Source organism: Bos mutus, chromosome 3 (genome assembly GCF_027580195.1).
Source record: "Bos mutus isolate GX-2022 chromosome 3, NWIPB_WYAK_1.1, whole genome shotgun sequence".
In the NCBI taxonomy this organism is placed as follows: domain Eukaryota; kingdom Metazoa; phylum Chordata; class Mammalia; order Artiodactyla; family Bovidae; genus Bos; species Bos mutus.
In genome coordinates this window covers 6,674,039-6,701,867 of record NC_091619.1, presented here as the reverse complement: position 1 = coordinate 6,701,867, position 27,829 = coordinate 6,674,039, and the positions used below count along the sequence as shown (strand labels likewise).

At 40.3% G+C, this 27,829-nt stretch overlaps 1 protein-coding gene across 1 annotated transcript in view; it reads left to right on the top strand.

Moving 5' to 3' along the window:
• The window catches only part of RGS5 (regulator of G protein signaling 5), a 56,972-nt gene that overhangs the window by 11,701 nt on the left and 17,442 nt on the right, over positions 1-27,829 (top strand). Inside the window, exons 2-3 of the mRNA XM_005909257.3 lie at positions 17,370-17,480; positions 24,746-24,807. Coding sequence (XP_005909319.1) covers positions 17,370-17,480; positions 24,746-24,807 — 173 coding nt within the window. The remainder of the gene's footprint in view (positions 1-17,369; positions 17,481-24,745; positions 24,808-27,829) is intronic.

The following is a 27,829-nucleotide window of genomic DNA, read 5'->3' as shown; positions in this document are numbered from 1 at the left end:
AACTAAATGTTGACATATAGACTTCTAACTTAGTAACTCCTAACTCAATAAACACACAGTTGGAGGAATCCCTATGCACCGAGTCACGATGCATGAATACCTCAGATCAGAATTCATTGCTCATTGGGAGAAAAATGAGGGAATGTTCTAAGGATGCTGGAAAGAAGTTTCCAAGATTATGCCCCTGTGATATATGCATGGACCTCAAAAGTTTCTTTGGAACATTTAGAAAATATATGAGGAAGATGGAGACTTCCATATTAAACTTTGGGAAGGATCTCTGGGGGACCTGGGAGAAGGACAGGGGAAGAGCACCTGCTTTTGGGATCCAAACAAATAACCTCTCCTCCCTGGTCACACAGGAGTCCAGCTAAATCATATGTCCTCAAACCTCAACCCTCTGAGAAGCCTTCTCTTTTCTCCCTCAAAGAGAAACTGATTCTCCATCCACTGAACTCTCAGAGCTTTTTCATCTTCCTTGTATTTTATATCACTTCCTAAGCAGCTTTCCTCAGATTCAAATTTGGTTGGGTATTTGAAGTGACCTAAATTAATTCTTATTCGAACCCTGCAAGGTAGATATTATCAACACCACTATTTTGCCAACAAAGAAACACAGATGAATTAAATGTTTGGCCCAAGGTCAGATGATACACTCCATACACTGATACACTGAGTTCTGGTGTGCCAGTTTCAAACCTGGGACCATTCCACCATGTCATGCTGCTACTGCTAAGTCGCTTCAGTCATGTCCGACTCTGTGCGACCCCAGAGACAGCAGCCCACCAGGCTCCCCCGTCCCTGGGATTCTCCAGGCAAGAACACTGGAGTGGGTTGCCATTTCCTTCTCCAATGCATGAAAGTGAAAAGTGAAAGTGAAGTCGCTCAGTCGTGTCCGACTAGTAGCGACCCCATGGACTGCAGCCCACCAGGCTCCTCCATCCATGGGATTTTCCAAGCAAGAGTACTGGAGTGGCTTGCCATTACCTTCTCCACACCATGTCATAGCTGCACCCAAATAAATCTATGTATATAGCTGGCCCATAGTCCCTGGAGCTTCTACAGATTCAACCAATCAGGGAATCAGACAGAGAAAGTAAGTCAGACAGAGAAAGTAATAAGTAAGTCAGACAAAGAAGGATAAATATCATTTGGTATCACTTATATGTGGAATCAAAAAAAAAAAGTACAGATGAACCTATCTACAAAACAGAAATAGAGTTGCAGATGTAAGAAACAAAGTCATGGTTACTATGGCGAGGGATAAATTGGGAGATTGAGATTGACATAGACACAGTTATATATATAAAAGAGATAACTAGTAAGGACCTACTGTATAGCACAGGGAATTCTACTCAATACTTTCTAATGGCCTATATGGGAAAAGAATATTAAAAAGAGTGGATATGTGTATACATATCACTGATTCACTTTGCTGTACAGCTGAAACTAACCCAACATTTTAAATCAACTGTACTCCAGTAATTTTTTTTTAAGTATTTGAAAAAAATCCAGGAAGCTCTAAAAAGCAAAACTTGGATCTACTGCATGCTGGCAAACTGTTTTCATAGCATTTGCATTGTATTCACAACTATTTACATGACATGTATTTTGTATTGGGTAATATAAGTAATCTAGAGATGATTTAAAGTATATAGGAGATTATGTATAGGTTATATGTGAGTACCACACCATTTTATATGAAACTTGAGCATTTGCAGATTTTGATATCCATGGGAAGTGGGGATGGCCCTGGAACCAGTCTTCCATGCATACCAGGGACAACCGTACACACATCTTCTTTGTAAAATGGGAACTGCTTAAGGTCTGGAACAATCTCTTATTAATTTTGTAAAGCGTTCTCCTTACTGTCTGGTATGGTGCCTGACACACAGTAGTTACTCTATTAGAGTATGATAAGTGAATGGATAAATGGATTTGTGAAGCAATAAATAGATAACTCTTAAAAATAGAAATCTTGAGATAATAGGGTATTATTACAATATATTGAGGGAAGGAGAGAAGAAATGGTCTGAAATGTACTTCTATACTTCAGACAAGTAACAGTCTTCTTACTCCTCATGGTTATGTCATTGCTATACTGCACACATAATAATTTGGCAAAGACAAATGACCAAGTGTTCTTATAATCTGAGCTAATGAATTTGTGTCTATTGTATAAATTCATTACCAGACACATTAATTCTGAGAATCATAGTTTTACTAAGTGATGTTATTTATATGTTTATGTTCATTAAGTTTTAAGTAAATTTTACTTACTCCTCTTTCTTTCCCTTCTTTTCCAGTACCCCTTTTTGCCACCTTTATTTCCTGCTTTTGTAAGATATAAAACCACTAGAGTCCATGGACAGCTAGAAAATTTCATTCTAGAAAGTCCTTCTTTATAATTTAAAGCAGAATGAGATGGAGATGTTCAAAAGCCACGGTCACACCAGTGTTCAGAGAGGCTCTCGTGGGAATGGCTTCTGACCCCTCCACCTTTGGAACTCAAAATAAACCACAAATTTCTGTCTTCCTCAACTTGAAGACCATTTTCCCACTGTTTATTATCTGGCTTCCAAAATGAATTACAAAAAGTCCAGAAATCCTGCCAACAATATTTCGAATAAGACAGAAAATTGAAGGTCAAAGAGGGAAAAAAAGCCCTCTACTCTGTCTGTCTTGTCTCTCCACTATCTCATTACCCTTAATAACCTACTCTGAGCGATGACTATGTCAGAGACAGGCCATAAAACCATGGGAATTTCCTCAATTTCCATGGGAATCCTTGGGTAGGGTGTAACCAGTTCTTGGGAAAAACAATACTATTATTTTTTTCATTTTAAAATAGCAGCACAAGGCTGGTGATATTCTAATATAACTCTGAGCTGTGGGAGGCAGCAGCAAAGGTCTTCCAATTTGCTTTCTTTGTCTTTCTGTGGGATCGTTGCCCAGAAATGTATATTCTCTGTGCTTTCAGAATGAGTTGCATTATTTCAAGGTGGAAACCTTCTGAAAGGAGCATATCTTGTATGTCAGTCAGAAGGATCTTTGTTGAATTCTATTCTAGTCTATTTATTTAATAAGCATTTGTTTTCCCAAAGCCAGGTGCAAGTTTCTGTGATAGGATAGTAGAACAAACATGGTAGAACAGTAATAGTAATAAGAAATATTTAAGGAATATTTAATATGTGGTAAGAGCTCCCCTAGGCGCTCCCCAGTTGGCCCTAATGGTAAAGAACCCTCCTGCTGATGCAGGAGACGTCGGGAAGATCCCCTGGGGGAGGGCATGGCAACCTACTCTTGCCTGGGGCATTCCACGGACAGAGGAGGCTGGTGGCCTACATGTCCATAGAGTCACAAAGAGTCAGACATGACTGAAGCAACTTAGCACACAAATTTCTTTCCTAAACATGTTAATGCCTTGACATATTTAGCTCCATTATATATACACACACACACACATATATATATATATATATATATATATGTGTGTGTGTGTGTGTGTGTCTCTCTCTCTCTCTTTTTATATATATATATATATGATGCTTGGGAATGATATATATGATTGAGGGCTAGAGGAGAAGGGGGGGACAGAGGATGACATGGTTGGATGGCATCACCGACTCAACCAAGAGGACTTTGAACAAACTTCAGGAGATAGTGTAAAATACAAGCCTGGCATGCTGGAGTCTATGGGGTTGCAAGGAATAGGACACGACTGAGCAAATGATCAACATATATAGACATACGTATATACACATAAATGAGGTAGGAACTATATTATCACTATATTATATTATCAATATATTAATCAACTATATTATCAACTATATTATCAATTTTATGTAGAAAATTGGAAGCTTAGAATTTAAGTAACTTGCCCAAAGTCACTTAGCTAGTAAGTAAGATAATATAAACAAACTAGTATATACTTGTACTTTTATCCTTTACACCATCCTAGGAGTTAAAGCAACTTTAAAGTACTTAATTATTTTCAAGATGCTTTGGGAAACCAAGGAAGTAAAAAATGGCCCCCACCATCAATGAGCTTATTATCTCACTGGGAGTACATATACATGGAACTCTTAGATATGCATTGATGAGAAACTAGAGTAATTGGGTGAAAATGTTCTGTCCATAAGTTCAGCCGAAGAAAAGCATTCTATCCTTTGCTCCATAACTTACTGGAGATCTAAGGATAAGATCTTATACAAACCTTAGTTTTTTACTTTTAAAACAAGGAAAGAGCAAATTAAAAGCTCTGTAAGCTCCATCAAATATGCCTCTGTTTTGTGATCTGATGTTAGAGAAGAGATAAATCATTACAGACTGGAGTAGTTACGGAGGTTTCAGGATTTAAAAAATGAGATCGTTTTGGTCTTCGAGCATTAGAAGAGTTTTAATCATCACATGAGTGGAAGAAGGCAGAGATTGTGTGCTTGGGGGTTAAAGAGTTGGCCATTGGGATTAGGTACACAAGTAGTTTTGGGGAACTAAGGGAAAGAAGCTTAGAAAGTGATGTTTGAAATTGATACAGTTGATCAGAGATACTCCAAAGTGTGGTCCTGGGAGCAGAGAATTTATATATTTGGCCCCACTTCAGACCTCTTGAATGAGAAATTCTGGGATGAGTCTGAGAAATCTGTGTTTTAACCAGACATGCTGGTGACTGGGGTGCATATTCAAGTTTGAGAATCATCGTAAATACTAGAAAGCCATTACAAACAAGGAGAAAATTGTACTCTGGTAGTGAGTGTAGGATACATTCAAGTAGAAAGATGGAAATGGTGAGGTGGGAATCCTAGTTCAGGCCTGGAGAAAGGTGCTAAATTTAGATATGGAGAAGAAAAAGCACACGTAAAAGAATTTTCTAGGAAGATTGAACAACATTTGTGACAGATTAGCTATTGGAAATGAAGAAGACAGTCAAATGTGAATCACAGATTTTGTAAATTATGAGAAGGAGAACATTCTAATTATAGATAAACATGGGATGTTGGGATAATATTCATTGGAAGGACTTATGCTGAAGCTGAAACTCCAATACTTTGGCCACGCAAAGAACTGACTCATTTGAAAAGACTTTGATGCTGGGAAAGATTGAAGGCAGGAGGAGAAGGGGATGACAGAGGATCAGATGGTTGGATGGCATCAGTGACTTGGTGGACATGAGTCTGAGTAAACTCTGGGAGCTGGTGATGGACAGGGAGGCCTGGTGCGCTGCAGTCTGTGGGGTGTCAAAGAGTCGGACACGACTGAGTGACTGAACTGAACTGAACTGATGAGATGTTGGGAAGGAGGATGGAAGAGAAAAGGAATCCATGGTACCATTCACAAGTCATTTCACATCTCAAGTCCTGGCTTTCTCATTTATATTCTCAAGATGTTGAGTATGATAATCTTGAAGTCTTAATTTATAATAGCTAAAGAAGATATTACAGGTTTTCTCACTAAACTTGTTTCCTTCCTCTCTCCTTATTTTTGACTGAAGACAAGAGAACCCAAATTTCTTAAGCTCACCCAGCAAATTAGTGACAGAGTTGAAAACAGGGTTTAGTCAATGGCAAATGTTACTGTTCACTCTTTCCTAAGTTTCCTTCCTACTGTTATATGTTGACAGTTGTCTTTTTTGTGTGTAAATAAGCTAGACATGTTCCTTCATTAGCACAGGAGTTAGTAAATAATAATAATAGTCCCTGTCATTTATGGATTCCATTGTCTGTGCTAGGCAATACTATAAGCATCTCATATAAAAGAACTAATTTCTTCACCATGAAAAACTTTTGAGGTAGGTATCATTAGTATCTCTAGTTTATAGATGAGAAAACTGAAGCAAGGTAAGGTTTAGAAATCTGCCAAAAGTCATACACATAGTAAGATAAATCTGGTCAGTTTGACTTCAGCCTTCATTCCCTTAACCACTGTGCTATACTGGCTAATGCCTTTTAGGAAAAAAATTGCTTAATTTTGGCATTAGCCAGATTCTACTGGGAAGAGTTCCACTTCACTTTCTCTCTCATAACAGCCTCTTTGACCTGTAGCCTACTTGCTTGGCAAATTCTTTCAGTTATATAACTTGAGATGGGAGTTTTGCCACAGTTAGGAGTTGGGTATTTTCTCTGCCAAGGGCAGGGGAAAGATTGAACACAATCCAACATGTTGCTTGTGACTGCAATAAGGAACTCGAGATCTGGAAAGTATCTTATGAAATCATCTGGACTGATCCAGATGTCATATGACTTAGAGCTTATCCACAACAGCTGGTTTTGTCTTTTCTTGGTGAATTTTCTTCAGCAATGGAAAGTTGGCCACATTTAGCTCAGTTTCCATGGTTTCATCAACCATATGGTTAGTAAGTTCTCTTGAATGCTTCCTGTTTTTTTTAAGGGGTTTTTTTTTCACACTTATAGAAGGATGACTTTTGAACAATTTTCAAAAGGCAGATATCATTATTTATGACTCAATGGACATGAATTTGAGCAAACTCCAGGAGACAGTGGAGGACAGAGGAGTCTGTCTGGCATGCTACAGTCCATAGGGTTGAAAAGAGTCAGACACAATTTAGTGGCTGAACAACAACAACATCGTTATTTATCTTTTTTTTTTAATTTTATTTTATTTTTAAACTTTACATAATTGTATTAGTTTTGCCAAATATCAAAATGAATCTGCCACAGGTATACATGTGTTCCCCATCCTGAACCCTCCTCCCTCCTCCCTCCCCATACCATCCCTCTGGGTCGTCCCAGTGCACTAGCCCCAAGCATCCAGTATCGTGCATCGAACCTGGGCTGGCAACTCGTTTCTTACATGATATTTTACATGTTTCAATGTTCTTTTTTGAAGCATCATAATGCCTTGAAGTCATTCCAAGAACCTTGTTTGTGTCTGGGTATTAGCTTGAGTGAAGCCGGGAGCTCCAGGACTAAAAAGGTCGTCTCATTATGAGCACCATATAGCTGTCCCTGTCTGTGATCCTGGCATTTCCCTGGAGTCCCACAAATGTGTGTGTGTGGCAGGGGAGAGTGGGGGTGTTGATCAGCTAAAGAACCCTAAACCAGAGTCCTGTAAACTTGTCTCAAAGATTCCGTCTTTTCCCCTCTGTTTCTCTGCCTCTTTCTTTATCACTCATCAAAAGCAACATTTCTCTTGAGGATCAAGCCTGTGTATCTCCCCAGCGAGTTTAGGGTCTTGGAAAACAAAAGCTAGAAATGAGATATTATCTTCAATCAATATCTGCTTTGGGCCTTACAGCACAATTCCTTCAGAAGTAAGAAAGCACAAATCCTTTCAAGAAGCACCTACATTCTTGAAGGTCAGAAGAAAAACTATTAGTATAGAAAAGCATGAACTGACACCTCAGTTCATTAACATTTTATATGTTATCATGATTATCTTTAAGAGTTGCTGCAGACCACTTGTTCTCTGCCTGCGTACCGTGAGGAGGGAACTCTTGCCCACAGCTAGAGTCCTTGCACCTAGATTCAGGGATCATGTGATTAGAATGAAAGTCCAGTGACACGTGGAAATATCAGGGGTGTGGAGAGACAGAATGTGTTTCTCCCTCAAGTGACCGAGGAAGAGAACGCATCATCAGGCTCTATGGATCTTCCCATGCCCAGCCTGCATTTGACCGACAGGGAACAAACAAACGAAGACTTTCCCCAACTGCCTCTAAGTGAGTGAGGGCCTCACTTTCTGTTTTCATCATTGCTTTGCAGCCCAAATATCTTCCTGGCTTTCAATGTGGAGCTTTCCCTCTATCTTCCCCAGTATAGAGTCACCAGAAATTGCTTCTGACTTTTCCCAGTTCTCAGGCTTTAGTATCTTTGTGATTTCACCAGGAAAGTAGTGTTTAGGGCATATAATTCACTCATCCCATGAAGAGAAAAGGAGCTTAATGAAATCAAATACTAATATCCCAGAAGTTAAAAGTAACTGCTATAAACTGTAATACTAGGCGAAACAAGATGGGTGTTAAATAAGTAGAGATAATGATGATGGTTGCCATGCATTGCATGCCATGTATGTGCTAGGCACTGAGCTAACTTTTGCATGCATCATCTCATACATACCACATGGAAACTTTTCACAGCACATACGTAGTAATGTTTTCCTCATTTTACAGATGATGTAACTGAGGCCAAGAGACATTATATAACTTGTCTAAGGTGCCATAGATTCTAAGTGGCTGTTGAAAACTAGCCTAAATCAACTTATTCCTGTCACTCTTAGGTTCTTCTTGTAGATAACTGTAGCTAGCTATTACTGGTTAGTGGTGGATGATGCTTAGTTCTTTCTGCACAGCTTCACTACCAGCTTATAAAAGCAAGATCACCATATGTATAATGAAACCCAACGTTCCATACTTACTTAGGCATATAATTGTTAACATTGGTGCAAAATATGTACACAACTTGTTCTGTACTTTTAATAAAGGCTTCTTCTTTGTGCTCTGACTATAACTTGCAGGAAAATTTCACCCTGACAATAAAATTCTGAGCTGGGATCCTTTTTTTTTTTTTTTTGGCTGTGCTGGGCCTTCATTGCTGCAGGCTTTTCTTTAGTTTGGCACGTAGGCTTCTCATCGCAGTGGTTTCTCCTACGGTGGAGCATGGGCTCTGGGGTGCGCAGGCTTCAGTACTTGTGGCACAGGGACTCCACGTCTCTAGAGCACAGGCTCAGTATTTGTAGCACATGGGCTTAGTTGCTCCTCAGCATATGGGATCTCCCAGACCAGGGATAGAACCTCTGTCTCCTGCATTGGCTGGTGTATTCTTTATCCCTGAGCTACCAGGGAGGCCCCTGAGGTGGGATTCTAATACCTTTGTAGCTGGTATCAGTCAACAAGAAACCTCTGAATCAAGGGGATATAGGACTACTTAGGAATGAAGTCACAGCTGCCATCTATAAGAGGGAAGAGCTATTTACATCCTTATAACCTTTCTATGGGAGAAGGCAATGGCACCCAACTCCAGTACTCTTGCCCGGAAAATCCCATGGATGGAGGAGCCTGGTAGGCTGCAGTCCATGGGGTTGCTAAGAGTCGGCCACGACTGAGCAACTTCACTTTCACTTTCATGCATTGGAGAAGGAAATGGCAACCCACTCCAGTGCTCTTGCCTGGAGAATCCCAGGGACGGGGGAGCCTGGTGAGCTGCCGTCTATGGGATCGCACAGAGTCGGACACGACTGAAGCGACTTAGCAGCAGCAGCAGCAACCTTTCTATGGGGTGGATGTGAGTTTCCACAATAGTATCACCAGTACAAATGACTTGACTATCATTGTGACTGTAGAGAGCCCATTCTCTAATGAACAAATCTACGAGTAAAAACTCACTTCTAACGTGCTCTGGTAATTGACAAGGCATCTGATGGGGTCTGCCCTCTGTAAGGACAACTAAGGCACCTACAGCAGCCACCCCGTGGGCTTTTTCAAAAGCCTGCTGACCACTGTGATTAGGACAAATAGTTGAAGCTAATGCTTACACAGTGTCACACGGTAGCAATTACAAGCAGCTGAAAGTTTTCATTTCACTGTTTGGATTCCTGATTTTGTGTTTGTCTCACCCCACCGAAACGTAAACTCTGTGAGAAGATCTTGTCTTTATGTTTCACAAGAATTTCAAAACCTGTAATAGTCTATGGCACATGGCAAGCATTTAATAAACATACTTTTAATTTGTTGAATAAATAAGTGAGCAAAAGGAGAAGCTACTAAGGCCAGTCTTTTCTATCTCAATGTGAATCTATGAAATAAAGTCAGTCAGCTTGTAGACGAGGTCCATAGTCGGTTACTGCAGTTGCCTGTCTAGGGCCCTGATGCTGAGTTAATCTGGAGCAGTTAAGAACTTGAGCATTAGAATGAAAGTAGCTGTTATTACGAGAACTTACTGAAAGTATGTGCGTGTGTGCATGTGTGCATGTGTGTGTGCTCAGTCATGTCCGACTCTTTGTGACCCCATGGACTGTAGCCCACCAGGCTCCTCTGTCCCTGGGATTTTCCAGGCAACAGTTACTGGAGTGGATTGCTATTTCCTTCTCCAGGGGATCTTCCCCACCCAGGGATCGAACCAATGTCTTGGGTCCCCTGCATTAGCAGGTGGATTCTTTACCGCTTGAGCCACTTGGGAAGCCCAATGAAGAGATCAGAAAACATTAAATGTTGAGAGGTTACAATAGACAAATGTATTATGCATCCATTGAGCACAACTGACGTCAATTCAATTTTTTTTAGCCATCTTATAGTGTGACAGTGCTGGCTATTTAACTGATTTCATATAAGTGAGAACTTAAAGCGCTACCAAGGATGATTCAATTGTGTCTGGAAACGGAGCTGTCACTTTGGAGTTATATCCTAATGCATAAGTAATAATAATACTGTGTATGCTTTAGCATTTTCTTCATCATTCTATCATTTGGACCACTAAGGGGTATTTCATATTGAGTAACCCAGAGTCATTTTCCACAATGTATCATATTAATAATATATGTCAGGTAAAAAAAAAAATGCATATTTTAACATGGTATCTCAGTGCATTAGTAAATTACTCTTCCACTTTCTGATGAGCAACGAGTGGATTTTCTTTAGTTCAGATAGAAGAAGGTTATTTCAGGAAAATGGTAGATGCCAAAATTATACATTCTCTTTCCACCAAAATGACCCTGGAGGGCCTTCTCCCTGCACGTGAGAATCAATCTTGATTTTAAGGGGGATCCTGTGGAGTTTGAGAATTGACCTGATTTTCCAGTGATATTTCCTTATGTTCTTCTGAGGTTTTTCAAGATCACCCTTGTCTCTCATGAGAGACAAACTCTACTGATAACAAGTTTTCAATGAACAGCTTGTTCATTGAAACAAGGGCTTGTCCAGTCTTGAACCAAATGAATCTCTCTGGGTGGGTTCAGCACAGTGAACACACACCCTGGGCCCCCTTCTCTCCATCAGCCTCTGCGGGGGTTCTGTCTACATGACTCGGATCTCGGCAGCAAGAACTCAGAGAGCTCCTTTATTCCTCTGCTTTCAGATCCGGTTGCCAGTACTCTCCAGCTGTGGTCTTATTGCAAATCAGTGCTTTAGGAACTTTTATTTATCTTTCATGGGTATTTATTACATTTCTTTTTGGAGCCAAGAAAGGTCATGTCCTTTTTGCCCCTGTAGAAACAAGGTTTGTAGTGTTTCTTCAGGAGGCAGCAGCAGGGAACAGACGTGCTTCACTGATGAGCTCACCGTCCTGTGTCCGGCAACACAGATTTAAGTCTGCAACACAGATCTAAATTGGATTGGCTTAAAATTGGATTGTCCTTGATAGGGGACAGGTTAGAACACTTCTTTTGGAAATGTATTGTAAAATCCTGTCCTATACTTCCTGATTTTCTTCCATCCTGTCTTCTTTCCTGGCTGTTTAAAACATACATCCAACCTCAGAACTAGTCTGTGCCTCGCGGCTACTTCTGTTTAAGTAAAACCTGATAAACTGTGGCCTCATAATGGATTCTAGTCAGACTGTTAATGACTGTAATTACTCTGCCTGCCTTTTCTACCTGGTGTGAGGGACTGAAGAGCAGACTCAGTTTGAGCCCTCACTTGTCTGTTTCCAACTTCTCAGACAGAAATTGAATTCAGTGAGAGTCCTTCTAGTCATTTAATGACTCTAACCTCTCCCCAGTTAACCAAAGCAGAGACAGCTTAGTCCTTGATGACTTCTTCTGTGCTTCATCCCAGGATTTCACCCACCCACTCCAAAATGCAGTTTTACTATAACCTAGCAATTTATTCATTCATTTACTGATTCATCGCTTTACATAGTAAATCCTTATTACATGCCTGTTAAGTGCCTGGCCCTGGGCTAAGTACTGAACCTGAAGTTGTGAACAAAACAGATATTAACCCTCTTGGGACCTGACATTCTAGTGGGAGAGGGACAGATGGTACTCAAATAAATATGCAGAGATATAATGTAAATTGACAAAGACCACAAATGAACAATACAGAGGGCTCTAGAGAATACAGTAGGAGCAGCTGTTGGAGCACGTGCCTGCCATTATATGGTTTTCATGTTATCACATTGGAGCTCCTTGAGGCTAGGGCCTACTTTTTTTTTTTTTTTTAATATATCCCCTCCACTTTTATCCATGATTAGCAAAGTATGTAGCAAATAATTTACACGTATGTGTCTTACACTCACCTGTCCCACGTATCTCTTAGACAAGGGACGTCTTTGTAACCCTTGAAACACCCAGCACAGGACTTTATATATAGTTGGTTATTGACAAAGTTTATTTGAACATAATTAAAATATGCATTTTTATTCTGCTACATTTTTGTTTTAGTGATTGCTTGTACTGTTTTCCACACTTACTCACCTTTTAAGGTAACAGCTTTCCCTCAATTCACCAATTAGTCGGAAGGACTGAAGCAGCCCAGGGCCTTCTGAAAACATACCCACACAAGGGACGGATTTAAAATTTCACAACCATACAATTATTCAAACTCTTTTCAGTTTGAAATCAGTAATGTGAGTAATCTAGGGAAAAGATTATCTTCCTCTGAACCCTTAATTAAAATTTTCACCCAGGCATTTCCAATGATTTTATTTCAAAACAAGTTTTTCTTTGTAAAACCAAAGATAGCAAGGTTGGGGGTGAGACAAGAGGCGATATGATTCGATTCCTGTTAACAAGCCTTAATGTAATAAAGCTAGGAAAACTGCCTGGTGGGCGGTCAAATAGAGCCAAGGACTGAGGTGAAGTCACATTAGAAAGTTTCCTCCTCTGGATGGAGTTGTTTTGACATTAAATGAATGTCAGATACATTCAAGCTTGCCTTTAAAGTGAAGTGAAAGTTGCTCAGTCGTGTCTGAATCTTTGCAAACCCATGAACTATCCAGTCTATGAATTCTCCAGGCCAGAATACTGGAGTGGGTAGCCTTTCCCTTCTCTAGGGGATCTTCTCAACCCAGGGATCCAACCCAGGTCTCCCACATTGCAGGCAGATTCAGCTGAGCCACAGGGAAGCCTTGTGTTTTAAAGGGGAAAATAAATAGAAAGGTTTGAGCTTTTGTTCTGCTTGATTTTCCAGTTGTTGTTGTTTCATTCCCATATCTGTGTGTGTCACTATGGTGGGGAGGAAGGGGTGAAAGTGGAGGGAAAGTAATCCAGGAATCTTGAGAAAAACAAATGTAGTAACGCTGTTTATTCTTCCAAAAAGAGTAAGGTATTTCAAGTGGTTTATACCTCAGCATCAGTCGAACTGTTCAGCTTTTAAACTTTTATTGTTTTATAAGAAAAACAGTAATATTATTCACTCTCTGTATTCTCTCAAAACCCTAATTCAATCAAACAGACTTCTCAAGTGCGCTGACATTTTAACATCATACATTGGAACCTACACTAAACATAGAAAGAAGTATTTTCTGAAGCACTGCATCTCCTTTCTCCCTTACACCCCCAGGGCAAGTATGAGGAAAAGAGGAATCGTATGTTCTCGTGTGTTTCTCTACTTTGAGGAAGTGAAATATGATTTTCTATAGGCAATATTATAAATTGCAGTTGATTTCCAGACTATCTTTCAAAAAGACAAGTTTAAATAATGATATAGATAAAATTGTACAAGGGTTCTGATTCACTCTGGTTTTAAAAGGCTTTTGTAGGATGTCTTGGAGAATTTAACCACTGTTTATAGACAGTATTTTTAAATGAGTAAATGCATCTGAAAGAGTTAGCAAACAAAAATTTGAAACAGGTTTATAAGATAGGATGCCACCTCTTTGAAGGCAACTTTCAATAATTTTACCTCTTTTCGGTCTCTCATACAGAATTTGCTGAAGGCTGCATACTATACAGAGGTTCCTCTCTCATCCATCCTTCTATCAGGAAGGGGAGACAGAGTGAACAGACTTCATCAATATTGCTTTCTGCTCTCTCCAATTACTTTACACTCAGGCAATGGAGAAGCACTTTTTGCATACCTTCAAATGGACTTCCCTAGTGGCTCGGTAAAGAATCGGCCTGCAGCGTGGGAGAGTCAGGCTCAGTCCCTGGGTCAGGAAGATCCCCTGGAGAAGGGAATGGCAACCCACTCCAGTATTCTTGCCTGGAGAATTCCATGGACAGAGGAGCCTGGAGGGCTACAGTTCATGGGGTCACAAAGAGTCGAACACGACTGAGCGACTAATGCTTTCAAATGATATGAACATTCTCTTCTTACCCCGGAGGTCCCAGCCTTTTCTCGCCGACCTTGCTGACTGCTATTCCACCCTTGCCTTTTCTGAGAAGCCCTCCTGGCTCCTCCTCGTGAGCGCTGGGCTCCTCCACCATGCTCTGCTGCCTTCTTCTTGAACAACCACTGTTCTTGTTCACAAGCTTGAGACGTCAATAGGCTGTCAGCACCTTGCAGGTAAAGGCAAAACTCTCTGAGTGTTTGTTTTCTGCATACTGATGCCACAGTAAACACGATCAAGGAGCAAAGTAGGAATGAATAAACGAAATCTGAAAATGTTCAACACCTTCATTCTAATAACCTCTTTGTGTCCAGCTTACTCTTTCACTAGGCAATCAAACACAAATATCTCTCTGCCTTTTTACAAAGGCAAGTGGAGCAAAAGAGGAAAAGATATAGAAGTTGAGAGGGGGAAAAAGCAAAACATGAGAACCATTCCCTGGTGGTTCAGATGGCAACGAAGCTGCCTGCAATGCAGGAGACCTTGGTTCGATTGGGAAGATCCCCTGGAGGAGGGCATGGCAACCCACTCCAGCATTCTTGCCTGGAGAATTCCCATGGACAGAGAAGCCTGGTTGGGCTGTAGTCCATGAGGTCGCAGAGAGTCGGACACAAATAAGCACAGCACAGATAATCTTTATCTAAATATTGGTGAGTGAACTATTGGGTCAAGTGAAACAATTGCTTCATGCCTTCTCCTATGGTCAGGAAGTGAGGGGCTTATGGGACCAGGAGGAGAGGTATCCTGGATGGAACTCTTCAAGGTCTAAGTAGATTATCCTGTTTTGATGAAAAGGTGAGCCTAGTGTTTCTGGTTGTAGTTCTACACACTGGCCAGCAGAGGGCAGCCACACACACGGCCAGCATTTTCACAGCCAAATACTGTTTTCTTCCTTCAGATAAATATAAAATTGGCAGTTCTTGTCTCTAGAGGTAGAATATGGGAGGAAGTGGATGTATTAATTCTTAGTAACATGTGGGAAGTTTTTGAATATTTTACTTTGGTACTCAAAGCTAGGGAACATGGCTTGAATTTGGCTGGAAAAGAATGATTGTGTAGTTAGGACTAACTTTGAAGCAGCAGTATTACATGCCAAATGCTGCTCTAAGGGATTCACATGCATTAGTGTATTAAATCATCACAAAATTCTATGAGTATGTACTATTTTATTAGTCCCAGTTTCTAGGCAAAAAACTAAACATTAGATAATTTAAGCAACTTATAAAGTCTGGAATCAAACTGATGCTTATTCTTCTTCTCATGTTTTATATAAGCTCGCTTAGCAGAACATTCTCAGTTCAGCCATAATGTTGTACACAGCTGAGTTCAGGCTGCTATAGTGTGGTACCTGAGTTGGTTTATGTCAGACAGTGGGTCCCAGGGAAAGAAGAGAAGCAGGAAGAACTGAAAAGGAAAAGACACTGTGAGAGTGACCAATAATTCCAAAATCACATTTACTGTACTAAAGGAACCTATGATATGATTGATTATCTATGATTTTATAAAGTTATACAGTATATTTCCTTTTTCTCCCTAGTGGCCATAATTGCTAATCTCATGTATTTTATATTTTTTAATTGCCTCAGTACCATCTTCACGTGAATGGATGAAGAAAGTGTGTTTATAGTAACACAATTCTATCAGACCACAACATGACTTCACAATCCCATTACAGCCCTCTGAGACTTTGATTATGATCAGCATTGACTGGGAGATAAATGTTAGCAGATTTGTAAGGAACAAAAATCAAGATATGTTTAGTTCACTTTGGCAAATATTTTTGAAAGTTGACTATGCTGCCAAGCTTCATGCTATACACTGGAGTTAAAAGGTATTTAAGACTCAATTCCCTCCTGCAAAGAGGTCTTATATCCAGCTTGGGAAACAGACACATAAGTCAGTAACCATAATGCAATATGATAATTGTTCAGTCGCTAAGTCACGCCTATCTCTTTGCAATCTCGTGTACTGTAGCCTGCCATGCTCCTCTTGTCCATAGGATTTTCCCAGACAAGAATACTGAAGTGGCTTGCCATTTCCTTCTCCAGGGGATCTTCCCAGACAGAGATCAAGTCTGCATTTCCTATGCCCGCAGGTAGATTCTTCACCGATGAGCCACCAGGAAGTCCTGCAATATGATAAACCATATCTTAAAAGCATGAGTGAAGTGCTAAGGTGGCAGTGAGAGGACAGCTTTTTGGGTCTCTCTCAATATACAATGGCTTGTCATATGGATTCATTTTTAAGATCTGCTTGGTGCTTTATAAATTCAGACTTGTGAGAAAATAATGAGTAATTTAGGAAGTTAGTTTTGAAACTGGGCATAAAAAGAGTTGTATCCTAGGATGGAGAAGTACCCAGACTTCGGACCACATGTATTCACTAAAATGTTGAAGACAGAAAGGAGTAGTATAATGCTGTTACAGTCAGTCCATTGATAATTAATACTCATCTACTGAAGGCTTTCTGCATAGACGATGCTGCTACAAGAGCCACTGTGGAACAATGGGCAAGGGGGTGCAGAAAATCAAATGCATATAAAAGAACATTTTATAGAGAATTAATCATAAAGCAGAATAATTTAACTTTATAGCTGGAAATGGCTAAAGGAAACATCTAGGTTAACTGTTATTTTACAGATGAGGGAACTGAGGTCTGGCAATAAAAAAAAAAAATGATTACCTTTTCCCAAATGTTACGTGTTTAATTAGTGGCAGAGCTAGGACCAGAGCCCTGGTAGGCAATACAGTGAGTTGCACTTGTGAATTTAAAATCAGACAGCTTGGGGTGAGGTCCATTTCTATCACATACTGGCTGGGTTATCTTAAGTTATTTGAATTCTCTGTCATTAGTTTCTTCATCTGTAAAGTGGGAATACTATACTATCTGCTACATATAATGTGAAAAAATACATATGAAACAATTGAGATTAAAATGAGATAACACGTATTATCCAGGGATGTATTAAGAGCTTGATAAATGTTATTAGAATTTATGTAACCCAATTTCTATTTTAGTATTCTTTCCACCACCACAGTGAAATGGTTTTTTCTTCATTTTTGTTTCTCTGACATGCAAAGAAATCTTTTTTAGATCTCTATGCTGATGCAGTGTTCTTTTCCCCTCATATGTCTCATTTTTCAGGGCCAAGGAGATTAAGATCAAGTTGGGAATTCTCCTCCAAAAGCCGGAATCTGCCATTGACCTTGTCATTCCATACAATGAGAAGCCGGAGAAGCCAGCCAAGACCCAGAAGTGAGTCATGATTATGGATTCCACTCTCTACTTCTGGAGGATGGCTATTCTTCAAGTGGAGAGAACCATCCCTCTGTAGAACTACTCCCTTCAGTGACTCATCAAGAATTATAAGAGTCCTCAGAGAGTTGGTTTGTATTGATAAGCAGGATTTTTTTTTTTTTTACACTCTCCTGTATATGGAGCATAATATTGCTTACTGGCAGGATGCTTAAACAAAAACGATAAGACCTCATCTTGGGACATCGTAAGTATGTTTTAAAATACCTGTTCACTTGCTGTCCTTGGGTGAGGTGAGCATTCTTGATCCAATTAATTACGATGACCGGATGCTCACCTGCTCAGGAAATATGCAAGACTGCTTCCTCAGCAGGGAGATATAAGTGGGAACAGTTCACTCAAGAAGAGGCTGGCATCAAGAGAAACAAGTCTAATAGTTTCTTCTCCAACCCATTGTCCCTTCAAGGTCCCACAGAGGAAACGAAGACTGTTGCTTGGTGCAGGAATGAATACTTGACCAGATGCTTCTATTTAAAGCACATCAAACAGCTCTTCCCTAGTCCATAAATTAATATTTCTATAGGACTTCTGCAGTCCTCCGCCACCACCCCACATATTTAGGCATGGAGGGAAACTATAATTCCAAAGATTCAAGATGTTACAGCAGTGAACCTAATCCACAATTTCATTGATATTACTGTAACTTAACATCACTACTCCGGAGAAGGCAATGGCAACCCACTCCAGCACTCTTGCCTGGAAAATCCCATGGAGAGAGGAGCCTGGTAGGCTGCAGTCCATGGGGTCGCTAAGAGTCGGGCACAACTGAGCGAATTCACTTTCACTTTTCCCTTTCATGCATTGGAGAAGGAAATGGCAACCCACTCCAGTGTTCTTGCCTGGAGAATCCCAGGGACGGGGGAGCCTGGTGGGCTGCTGTCTATGGGGTCGCACAGAGTCGGACACGACTGAAGTGACTTAGCAGCAGCAGCAGCAACATCACTACTCACAGAATTCTCGGTGTTTACTGTTGGTCCACTAAATACACGGCCGATGACCGACTAGACAAATGCACTCCATCTTCTCTTTAAAACAATGACACCCCTAAAATCAAGAAAGGAAAGTGAGAAGAAGAGCTAAATGTATTCAAGACCATTCACTCTACTACCTAAAAGCTTTGCAGAGATCACAGAAGTGTGGTAAAAATAGAGGAATGCCTTTGAACCTCCATTTCTTTTAAAATTTAACATTTGTATAAATTGGACAATCTTTTCTCCAAATGACCTTTCCACTAATGTAGCTGGATTGGTTGGGAGCTAGAGAGATGGGTTATTCCTTTCAAATTTTTTTTTTCATCAGTCTAAGTGGATATTTCCACTCTCCTCCTTTTATTACTTCAAAGTGATCCCAAACCGGAAGTGAGGCATAATTGAGTTTTCTGCATTTAGAAAAAGGGAAGTTAATTTAATGTAGAGAGCAGGAACCAAGCACTGGGAGAGAATAAGAACCATATTTCATTATAGCAGAAGATCAAAAAGTCTGTTTCGAAATAAACAATGTGGAGGTTATTGATCTGTTGGAATTAACTTTTAAAAAATAAATATAGTGCTACATTTCCTGCTTTGATTCTCGGCTTTAATATCCCACATAGATACTTGAAATATTTGGCTGAACAGGGATTCAGGGAGAAGCAGTTTTGGAAGAAAACCTGAGGCTCACGTTTACTGGATTATTTTCTTCTCTTGTCTTCCAGCCCCCTTTTTCTTCCAGAAGTTTGAATTGTTTTGGAAAAATCCTTCTTATCCTTAGAGAATATTTGTGTGTCTCTTACTGCATTTTTAACAGTGACCACTACAAAGCTTTCCCATCTTCTGCCAAACTCCTAAACCCCTTTCACCACCTTATATTTGGCACATTTCCATGCCTTTTTACTAGCAGGAGAAGACTGTGTTCTGCATGAGCTCAACTGATCTCTGTTCCCCTCACTTTCAAGATTCTCTGTATTTTTTTCCTTTTACCCACGTTGTTCTCAAGGAGAAGAAAATAAACCTCAGAGGAAAAAATAGACTTTCTCCGGATGGAAGGTATTTTTAACTCCTCTCATCTTTTAAAAAAAGCAATCCCTTTTAAAAAAGCATTTTCTCTATTTTAAATATAATTTCATTCCTCTCATTAGAAAAAAAAAATTGAACCATTGGAAAAAATAGAAAAAAGTTGCCTATATCCCTCCTGCCCAAGGCCAGCTTCTGTTACCATTTTAGTGCTCTTGACTGCTTTTTCCCCCCTCTGGACTGTTTTCCAATAAAGCAAACAAGTACCATGCTCCAGTCTGAAAAACGTGCACCCTGCCACCCCCAGCCACAAGCACGTCATCTCTTCTATTCCTATCCCTTCCTTTTGCTTTCATTGGGTAACTCTAGGAATGGAAAATCACTGCTTTCCATTTCTTCTTTAACTCCCTTTATCAGGTCGAAACCTTACTACTTCACTGAAACTGTTATCATTAAGGGCTAACTCCTGACTTGTGGGCCGAATTTGACTCTGCTCACCAGTTGGCCGTCTTAAATCTCTCCTCCTTAACTTCTAACTTTAAATTCTCCCCCTGCCCTCTCTCTCTCTAAGGGCTCCCACTTTTGCCCTCCCTCTATATGTGAGCATTCCCTAAGACTCCACTACAGGTCCTCATAATGAACAATAAACGTGTCATGAAACCATGAATATATAGCTTACAATAACTGTTATCATGGCTCATGAAATAATCAATTGCAAAATGCTCAGGAGATGATGTAGATATTTTTATAGTTTATTTTATATTCTAGATGTTCCTTTTCTCTCTGTCAAGGTCACTAATTTTTACCTGCGTTTTTGTTATTGTTTTACCACTTTATAACTCTAGAATGACCTGTACATGTAAAAGTCCCTAGCCTGTGCATCAGTTCAGTTCAGTTCAGTGGCTCATTCGTGTCCGACTCTTTGCAACCCCATGAATCACAGCACACCAGGCCTCCCTGTCCATCACCAACTCCCGGAGTTCACTCAGACTCACGTCCATTGAGTCAGTGATGCCATCCAGCCATCTCATCCTCTGTTGTCCCCTTCTCCTCCTGCTCCCGATCCCTCCCAGCATCAGAGTCTTTTCCAATGAGTCAATGAGTCACCTCACCTTCGCATGAGGTAGCCAAAGTACTGGAGTTTCAGCTCTAGCATCATTCCTTCCAAAGAAATCCCAGGGCTGATCTTCTTCAGAATGGACTGATTGCATAGGAGAGAACAATTAGAAAGTGGTGTCCTACACATACTCCAGCCTGGTAAACTGCAGAGTGAGCTCTGTTGTGAGGATTAAAGATGGATGCACAATGTCTGACAAGTGAATAGACATCAAAAAGTGGCAGGTGTGTTTATATGTATCCCCATCCACGGTGCTCAGGTCACTGTTGGTCTTGGGGTGAAACCTCAATAAATGTCTATGAACTTGAGGCTGGACATGAGCAGACATATTGCAGGAAAGAAGGGAGAGCTGAACAGGCACTTAAATGCCAATAAATAACCTGGATTTCATTTTTCTTGTCAAGAGCGAGAACACCATAAAGCAACTTTAAATATGTGCCAGAGACTATGTAGTTTTTTTTTTTTATGAAGAAAATAAAAAAGAAAACCACCAGTGCTTAGAGAGAATAAAATATTCTCCCATGGTTCTAGTTAAGGAAGTGCCAGAGTTGCTTATAACTATAGTCACAGTTCATGGGGCTAAAATATTTGTACTCTAAGTTTTTGGGTAATTTGTAGCTTTCATCAATTAGACTAAACTTGGGCAAACTGAACCATTATTAATTTATGCATTAATCTGACATGCATATTGCAGGGTAGATTAATACTGCAGGGAATGCACCATCAGCAAGTAGAATGGAAAAATCTCTCTGTGACTGACAAGCTATGGCATCTAGGCAGTGAGTATGCTCATCTAGGCAGTGAGTATCATTGCCTTGTAGAAGATTCAAAAAGTAAACGTGATAAGAGTTCAGTAGAGGAAGAGAGCTCTTCCAGTTGAGATCATCACTTCCTGGACCAAGTGGTATTTACACTGGCTATTATAAAACAGTTAAGCATCTCTATAAATGTTTATCTTGCCTTTCATTTGGACTGGTTTCCTCCTCTCCTCCAAATCCACAGACAGAAACTCTGTGCCCACTCTCTGTGGTCAGCAATGACCTTGTAAACCAGGATACTTACTGGTCATTTAGATCTGCACCTATCTCGTTTCAAAGAAGTCAGACTTAATGGCAAATTCTGAGAATCAGGACAGGATGAACCTGTGGCACCTCCTAGGCTGATAATCAGAGTACTGGGCTTCATGCTGTGGGGGATGTGTTCTGCTTGACTGTGTTCTTGAATCAATTTGGACTAATATTACCCCCAAGCAAGTTCTGCACACATCGTTTTCAGGAATTTAATCTTGGCTGTGATGTGCTGTTGATAGTGACCATTAGCCTCATTCTAGCAAGACCATTTGAGACAAATTGGATGTGGTAATGTGCCTGAGTTTGGTGTGCCTGCTCTTGCCATTTCTTCTCCCTGTGCCCCTCCACACTAGCCTGAGGAGATGGAGGACAGGAAGGCGACTTCATTTTACAAAGGTATTTATAAAATCAGAAGCCAATTCAGTCTTTCCTTTGCTCTGTTTCTTTTGTTCAATTATTTAATGTCTTCTTGTTTCTGTCAGCAATCAATAAACACTTGGTGGGTGTCATATGCATAATACTAAACCCACTGTAGTGAAAAAATTAAGATGGATAAGGCCATTTGTGAAAAAGATGTAGGTACAAACTAGTATATGCAAAGGAAAAATTCTCAGTATGAGGTAATATAGAAGAGCCCAGAGGAGTTATTGACTTGTAGAAAATAGCTCCTTTTCTGGTTAGAAATAAAATGAGGCAGAAAAATATAGGGGCATGCTTGTAATTCCTTCCTCATGTCATTTCTCCTCTCTCCTCCCTGTGTTCCTTTATACTAATCAGAAGAAAAAGGGAGGTGAGAAGGTAGTTTCTTGTTAAATATAAATTTCCAAGGAATTCTTGTTGAGTTTTTGATTCATTACATCTGTGTTTCTAGTCAGGAAAATTAAACCACTAAAGATTACTTAATCAGATCTGTTACTCCCATTTTTGGCTTATTTTAACCGACCTCTTGAGAAACCTATATGCAGGTCAGGAAGCAACAGTTAGAACTGGACATGAAACAACAGACTGGTTCCAAATAGGAAAAGGAGTACATCAAGGCTGTATATTGTCACCTTGCTTATTTAACTTATATGCAGAGGACATCTTGAGAAACGCTGGGCTGGAAGAAGCACAAGCTGGAATCAAGATTGCCAGGAGAAATATCAATAACCTCAGATATGCAGATTACACCAGCCTTATGGCAAAAAGTGAAGAGGAACTAAAAAGCCTCTTGATGAAAGTGAAAGAGGAGAGTGAAAAAGTTGGCTTAAAGCTCAACATTCAGAAAACAAAGATCATGGCATCTGGTCCCATCACTTTTGGGGAAATAGATGGGGAAACAGTGGAAACAGTGTCAGACTTTATTTTTTGGGGCTCCAAAATCACTGCAGATGGTGACTGAACCCATGAAATTAAATGACGCTTACTCCTTGGAAGGAAAGTTATGACCAACCTAGATAGCATATTGAAAAGCAGAGACATTACTTTGCCAACAAAGGTCCGTCTAGTCAAGGCTATGGTTTTTCCTGTGGTCATGTATGGATGTGAGATTTGGACTGTGAAGAAAGCTGAGCACCAAAGAATTGATGCTTTTGAACTGTGGTGTTGGAGAAGACTCTTGAGAGTCCCTTGGACTGCAAGGAGATCCAACCAGTCAATCCTAAAGGAAATCAATCCTCAACATTCACTGGAAGGACTGATACTGAAGCTGAAACTCCAGTACTTTGGCCACCTGATGCGAAGAGTTGACTCATTGGAAAAGACTCTGATGCTGGGAGGGATTGAGGGCAGGAGGAGAAGGGGACGACAGAGGATGAGATGGCTGGATGGCATCACCGATTCAATGGACATGAGTTTGGGTGGACTCTGGGAGTTATGATGGACAGGGAAGCCTGGTGTGCTGTGGTTCATGGGGTCACAAAGAGTCGGACATGACTGAGCAACTGAACTGAACTGATTCACAGTCTCACTTTTCTTTTCAGAAAGAGTAAATCTTAAAAAAAAAAAAATTATCCTGTTCTGTTTGGGCAGGAAAATGCACCTGCATTAAAAAAAAACTTTTTGGCCATGATATGCAGCATATGAGACCTTAGTAGGGATCGAACCACATCCCCGGGCTAGGGATCGAACCGCATTCCCTGCACTGGAAGCACGGAGTCTTAACCACTGGACCACCAGAGAAGTACCCCCCACATTTTTTTTGATTCCAGATTTTTTTCAATGTAGACGTGCTATGGTAATATTTCCACCAGGAGGCAGCTTCACACCTTGCATCTTCCGTCAGCCCCAGTGAGATGGCAATTGGCTGTCAATGTGAAAGAAATGCTCTTTGAGTGACCTCAGGCTAGGGCTGAGCCTCATGGGCCCCTGGTTATAAATGTGCAGTACAAACTTCTTCCTAAATGCATGCTTTAGTTTGTACCGATGATTTGTTTGTATTATTTGAGATTCAGTTTTATCTATTTTTTATTGGATTCTAAAATCTTGGTTGTCAGCATATAATCTCCCACTGGGAGTTCTGTAGCTTTAATAAGCAGATTTCCTTGTAAGCTAGGGAGAAAAGGCATGTTTAAAATGAATAAATCCTGCAAAGATCAGAAAAAAAATGCTCTATGTGGATTAAATTGGCGTTTAAAGTGTAGCCCTGATGAAGCAGGGAACATGAGTTCAAGACCCATAGTAGGAAAATTGGATTTTATTCAGCTACATTTGGAAAGAAAAGACCACAATTGGAGACCCTGTCATGGGATACCCAAGAATATCAAGACACAGCTTCATGACAAATACACTCTGATTCTGAAAAGGGACAGCCCTAACCACATTGTTCAACAAAGATGAAAATATGCAAGATAGATGTAGGAAATCAAACCCAGCTCATCAAACTCACTTGATCAGAATAAAACAACTGTAACTCTCTTTTTCTGAGAATGTCATTAACTATAACATTTCAAAGAAAAGCAGGTCCAAGTCATTGTTGGTGTATGTGGTTAACTTTCTTCTAATGCAGCTTTTTCTGTCTCCTTTTTTCTTTCCTAATGCTTAATTTAGACCCTCGCTGGACGAGGCCCTGCAGTGGCGTGATTCCCTGGACAAGCTCCTGCAGAACAATTGTAAGTTTGGGGAAAAAAGAACAACCGTAAATTTGAATTATTTTTATAAAGGTCAGGGGAAAGAGGCCAAAAAAATGGGCAGCTTTAGGTTGCCACTGCCTTCTTCTCAAATTATGATATTTCTTCAACTTTGGAAGGATGCCAAGGGAGTATGATTATCTAGCTCACCTTGGGAGAATGTGAAAATGAGTTGTCTGGAGGGCTCCTGAGTACAAGTTGTATTCCCATCTGTCCTGCTTACTTGAATGAGCAGAGCCAGTAGTTTGACCTCTGTTCGTCTTAAAATTTTCATCAGTAAAATAGAGACACTTCATCTTCCAGCTTGGGCTCAGAATGGCTTGATATGGATTGGGTGTATCAGTGTACATATCACTAAACTCTGAGGCATGGGTTGGGTGGTATTTCAAATTGCTATTAATTGCTTTTGGAACCAGCCACAGGTTGTTAACCTCTCTGAACCTTATTTTCCTCTTCTGGCAGCATGCCTTTTGTATCTTCATTCAAGACATGACAAAAGCGAAAGCAAGATCTCCTCTCCAAGTTAATACCAATACACCTGAGCACTATTTGCCTTTTCTCAATGCAAAATCCTTACTGACTCCCAAGGTCGGAAGTATCGAGTTTAAATTTCTAGTTCTTAGAATTCTCCATAGTAACTATTATTGCTGGTCTGCAGTCAAACTGCTCTGTTCTCCCCTCCATTTCTATGTGTCATCCCTTTGACGAGAAGATTTTGTATTCATATCTCTATCAGTTGAAATTCTCCTCTCCCACTAGAGCGAATCTAAGTACTAAATGCCTAGTTTTCCTTGACCATCCAGAATGATTTATGCTCCCTCTGAGTTTACAGCACAGTTAGTTTGCACATTTTTCCGCTACTTGTTATTCACTGCATCGTGCTCTGATCACAGCATCTTCCTCCTATAACAGATTATAAACTCATTGACATCCAGGAGTTAGTCTTTTTCATCTGGATAATTTCACAACAGGAAGTGCACGGTAATACAAAAATCTTGAATCATTCTCCCTAAAACTAGTATTTATGTAAATTATCTAACTCACATTTTTCCATTCTCACTATAAAAATTGAATATGAAACTTTGTTCAATGCTTTGCGAAAATAAGGATTTAAAAAATATTTCCCACAGGACCATCAAGATTCATAGACATAGAATAGGTGGCAAAGAATGTATGAGGAAATGTATACAAACAACATTTTTTGTCTTGTTTTTGGCGAGGTCATCTTCTGCTTACCTGTGATAGAATCAATATCTAATATCTGGAGGCAGAGCACCAAAGTCATTAATTTGAAACTTTCTCAATATTATCAACTTCTGACTTTTAAAAAATTTTACATTATTGAAGTATAGTTCATTTATAATGTTGTGTTACTGCTGTACTACAAAGTGATTCAGTTCAGTTCAGTTCAGTCACTCAGTCGTGTCCAACTCTTTGCGACCCCATGAATTGCAGGACGCCAGGCCTTCCTGTCAGTCACCAACTCCCGGAGTTCACTCAGACTCATGTCCATCGAGTCAGTGATGCCATCCAGTCATCTAATCCTCTGTCATCCCCTTCTCCTCCTGCCCCCAATCCCTCCCAGCATCAGAGTCTTTTCCAATGAGTCAACTCTTCGCGTGAGGTGGCCAAAGTACTGGAGTTTCAGCTTTAGCATCATTCCTTCCAAAGAAATCCTAGGTGTGATCTCCTTCAGAATGGACTGGTTGTATCTCCTTGCAGTCCAAGGGACTCTCAGGAGTCTTCTCCAACACCACAGTTCAAAAGCATCAATTCTTTGGTGCTCAGCCTTCTTCACAGTCCAACTCTCACATCCATACATGACCACAGGAAAAACCATAGCCTTGACTAGACGGACTTTTGTTGGCAAAGTACTGTCTCTGCTTTTCAATATGCTATCTAGGTTGGTCATAACTTTTCTTCCAAGGAGTAAGTGTCTTTTAATTTCATGGCTGCAGTCACCAACTGGATGATTTTGGAGCCCAAAAAAATAAAGTCTGACACTGTTTCCACTGTTTCCCCATCTATTTCCCGTGAAGTGATAGGATGGGATGCCATGATCTTAGTTTTCTGAATGTTGAGCTTTAAGCCAACTTTTCACTCTCCTCTTTCACTTTCATGAAGAGGTTTTTGAGTTCCTCTTCTCTTTCTGCCATAAGGGTGGCATCATCTGCATATCTGAGGTTATTGACATTTCTCCTGGCAATCTTGATTCCAGCTTGTGCTTCTTCCAGCCCAGCGTTTCTCATGATGTACTCTGCATATGAGTTAAATAAGCAGAGTGACAATATACAGTCTTGACATACTCCTTTTCCTATTTGGAACCAGTCTGTTGTTCCATGTCCAGTTCTAACTTTTGCCTCCTGACCTGCATATAGGTTTCTCAAGAGGCAGGTCAGGTGGTCTGGGATTCCCATCTCTTTCAGAATTTTCCGCAGTTTATTGTGATCCACACAGTCAAAGGCTTTGGCATAGTCAATAAAGCAGAAATCGATGTTTTTCTGGAACTCTCTTGCTTTTTCCATGATCCAGCAGATGTTGGCTATTTGATCTCTGGTTCCTCTGGCTTTTCTAAAACCAGCCTGAACATCTGGAAGTTCATGGTTCCCGTACTGCTGAAGCCTGGCTTGGAGAATTTTGAGCATTACTTTACTAGCGTGTGAGATGAGTGCAATTGTGCGGTAGTTTGAGCATTCTTTGGCATTGCCTTTCTTTGGGGTTGGAATGAAAACTGACCTTTTCCAGTCCTATGGCCATTGCTGAGTTTTCCAAATTTGCTGGCATATTGAGTGCAGCACTTTCACAGCATTATCTTTCAGGATTTGAAATAGCTCAACTGAAGTTCTATCACCTCCACTAGATTTGTTTGTAGAGATGCTTTCTAAGGCCCACTTGACTTCACATTCCAGGATGTCTGGCTCTAGGTGAGTGATCACACCATCATGATTATCTGGGTCATGAAGCTATTTTTTGTACAGTTCTATGTGTTCTTGCCACCTCTTCT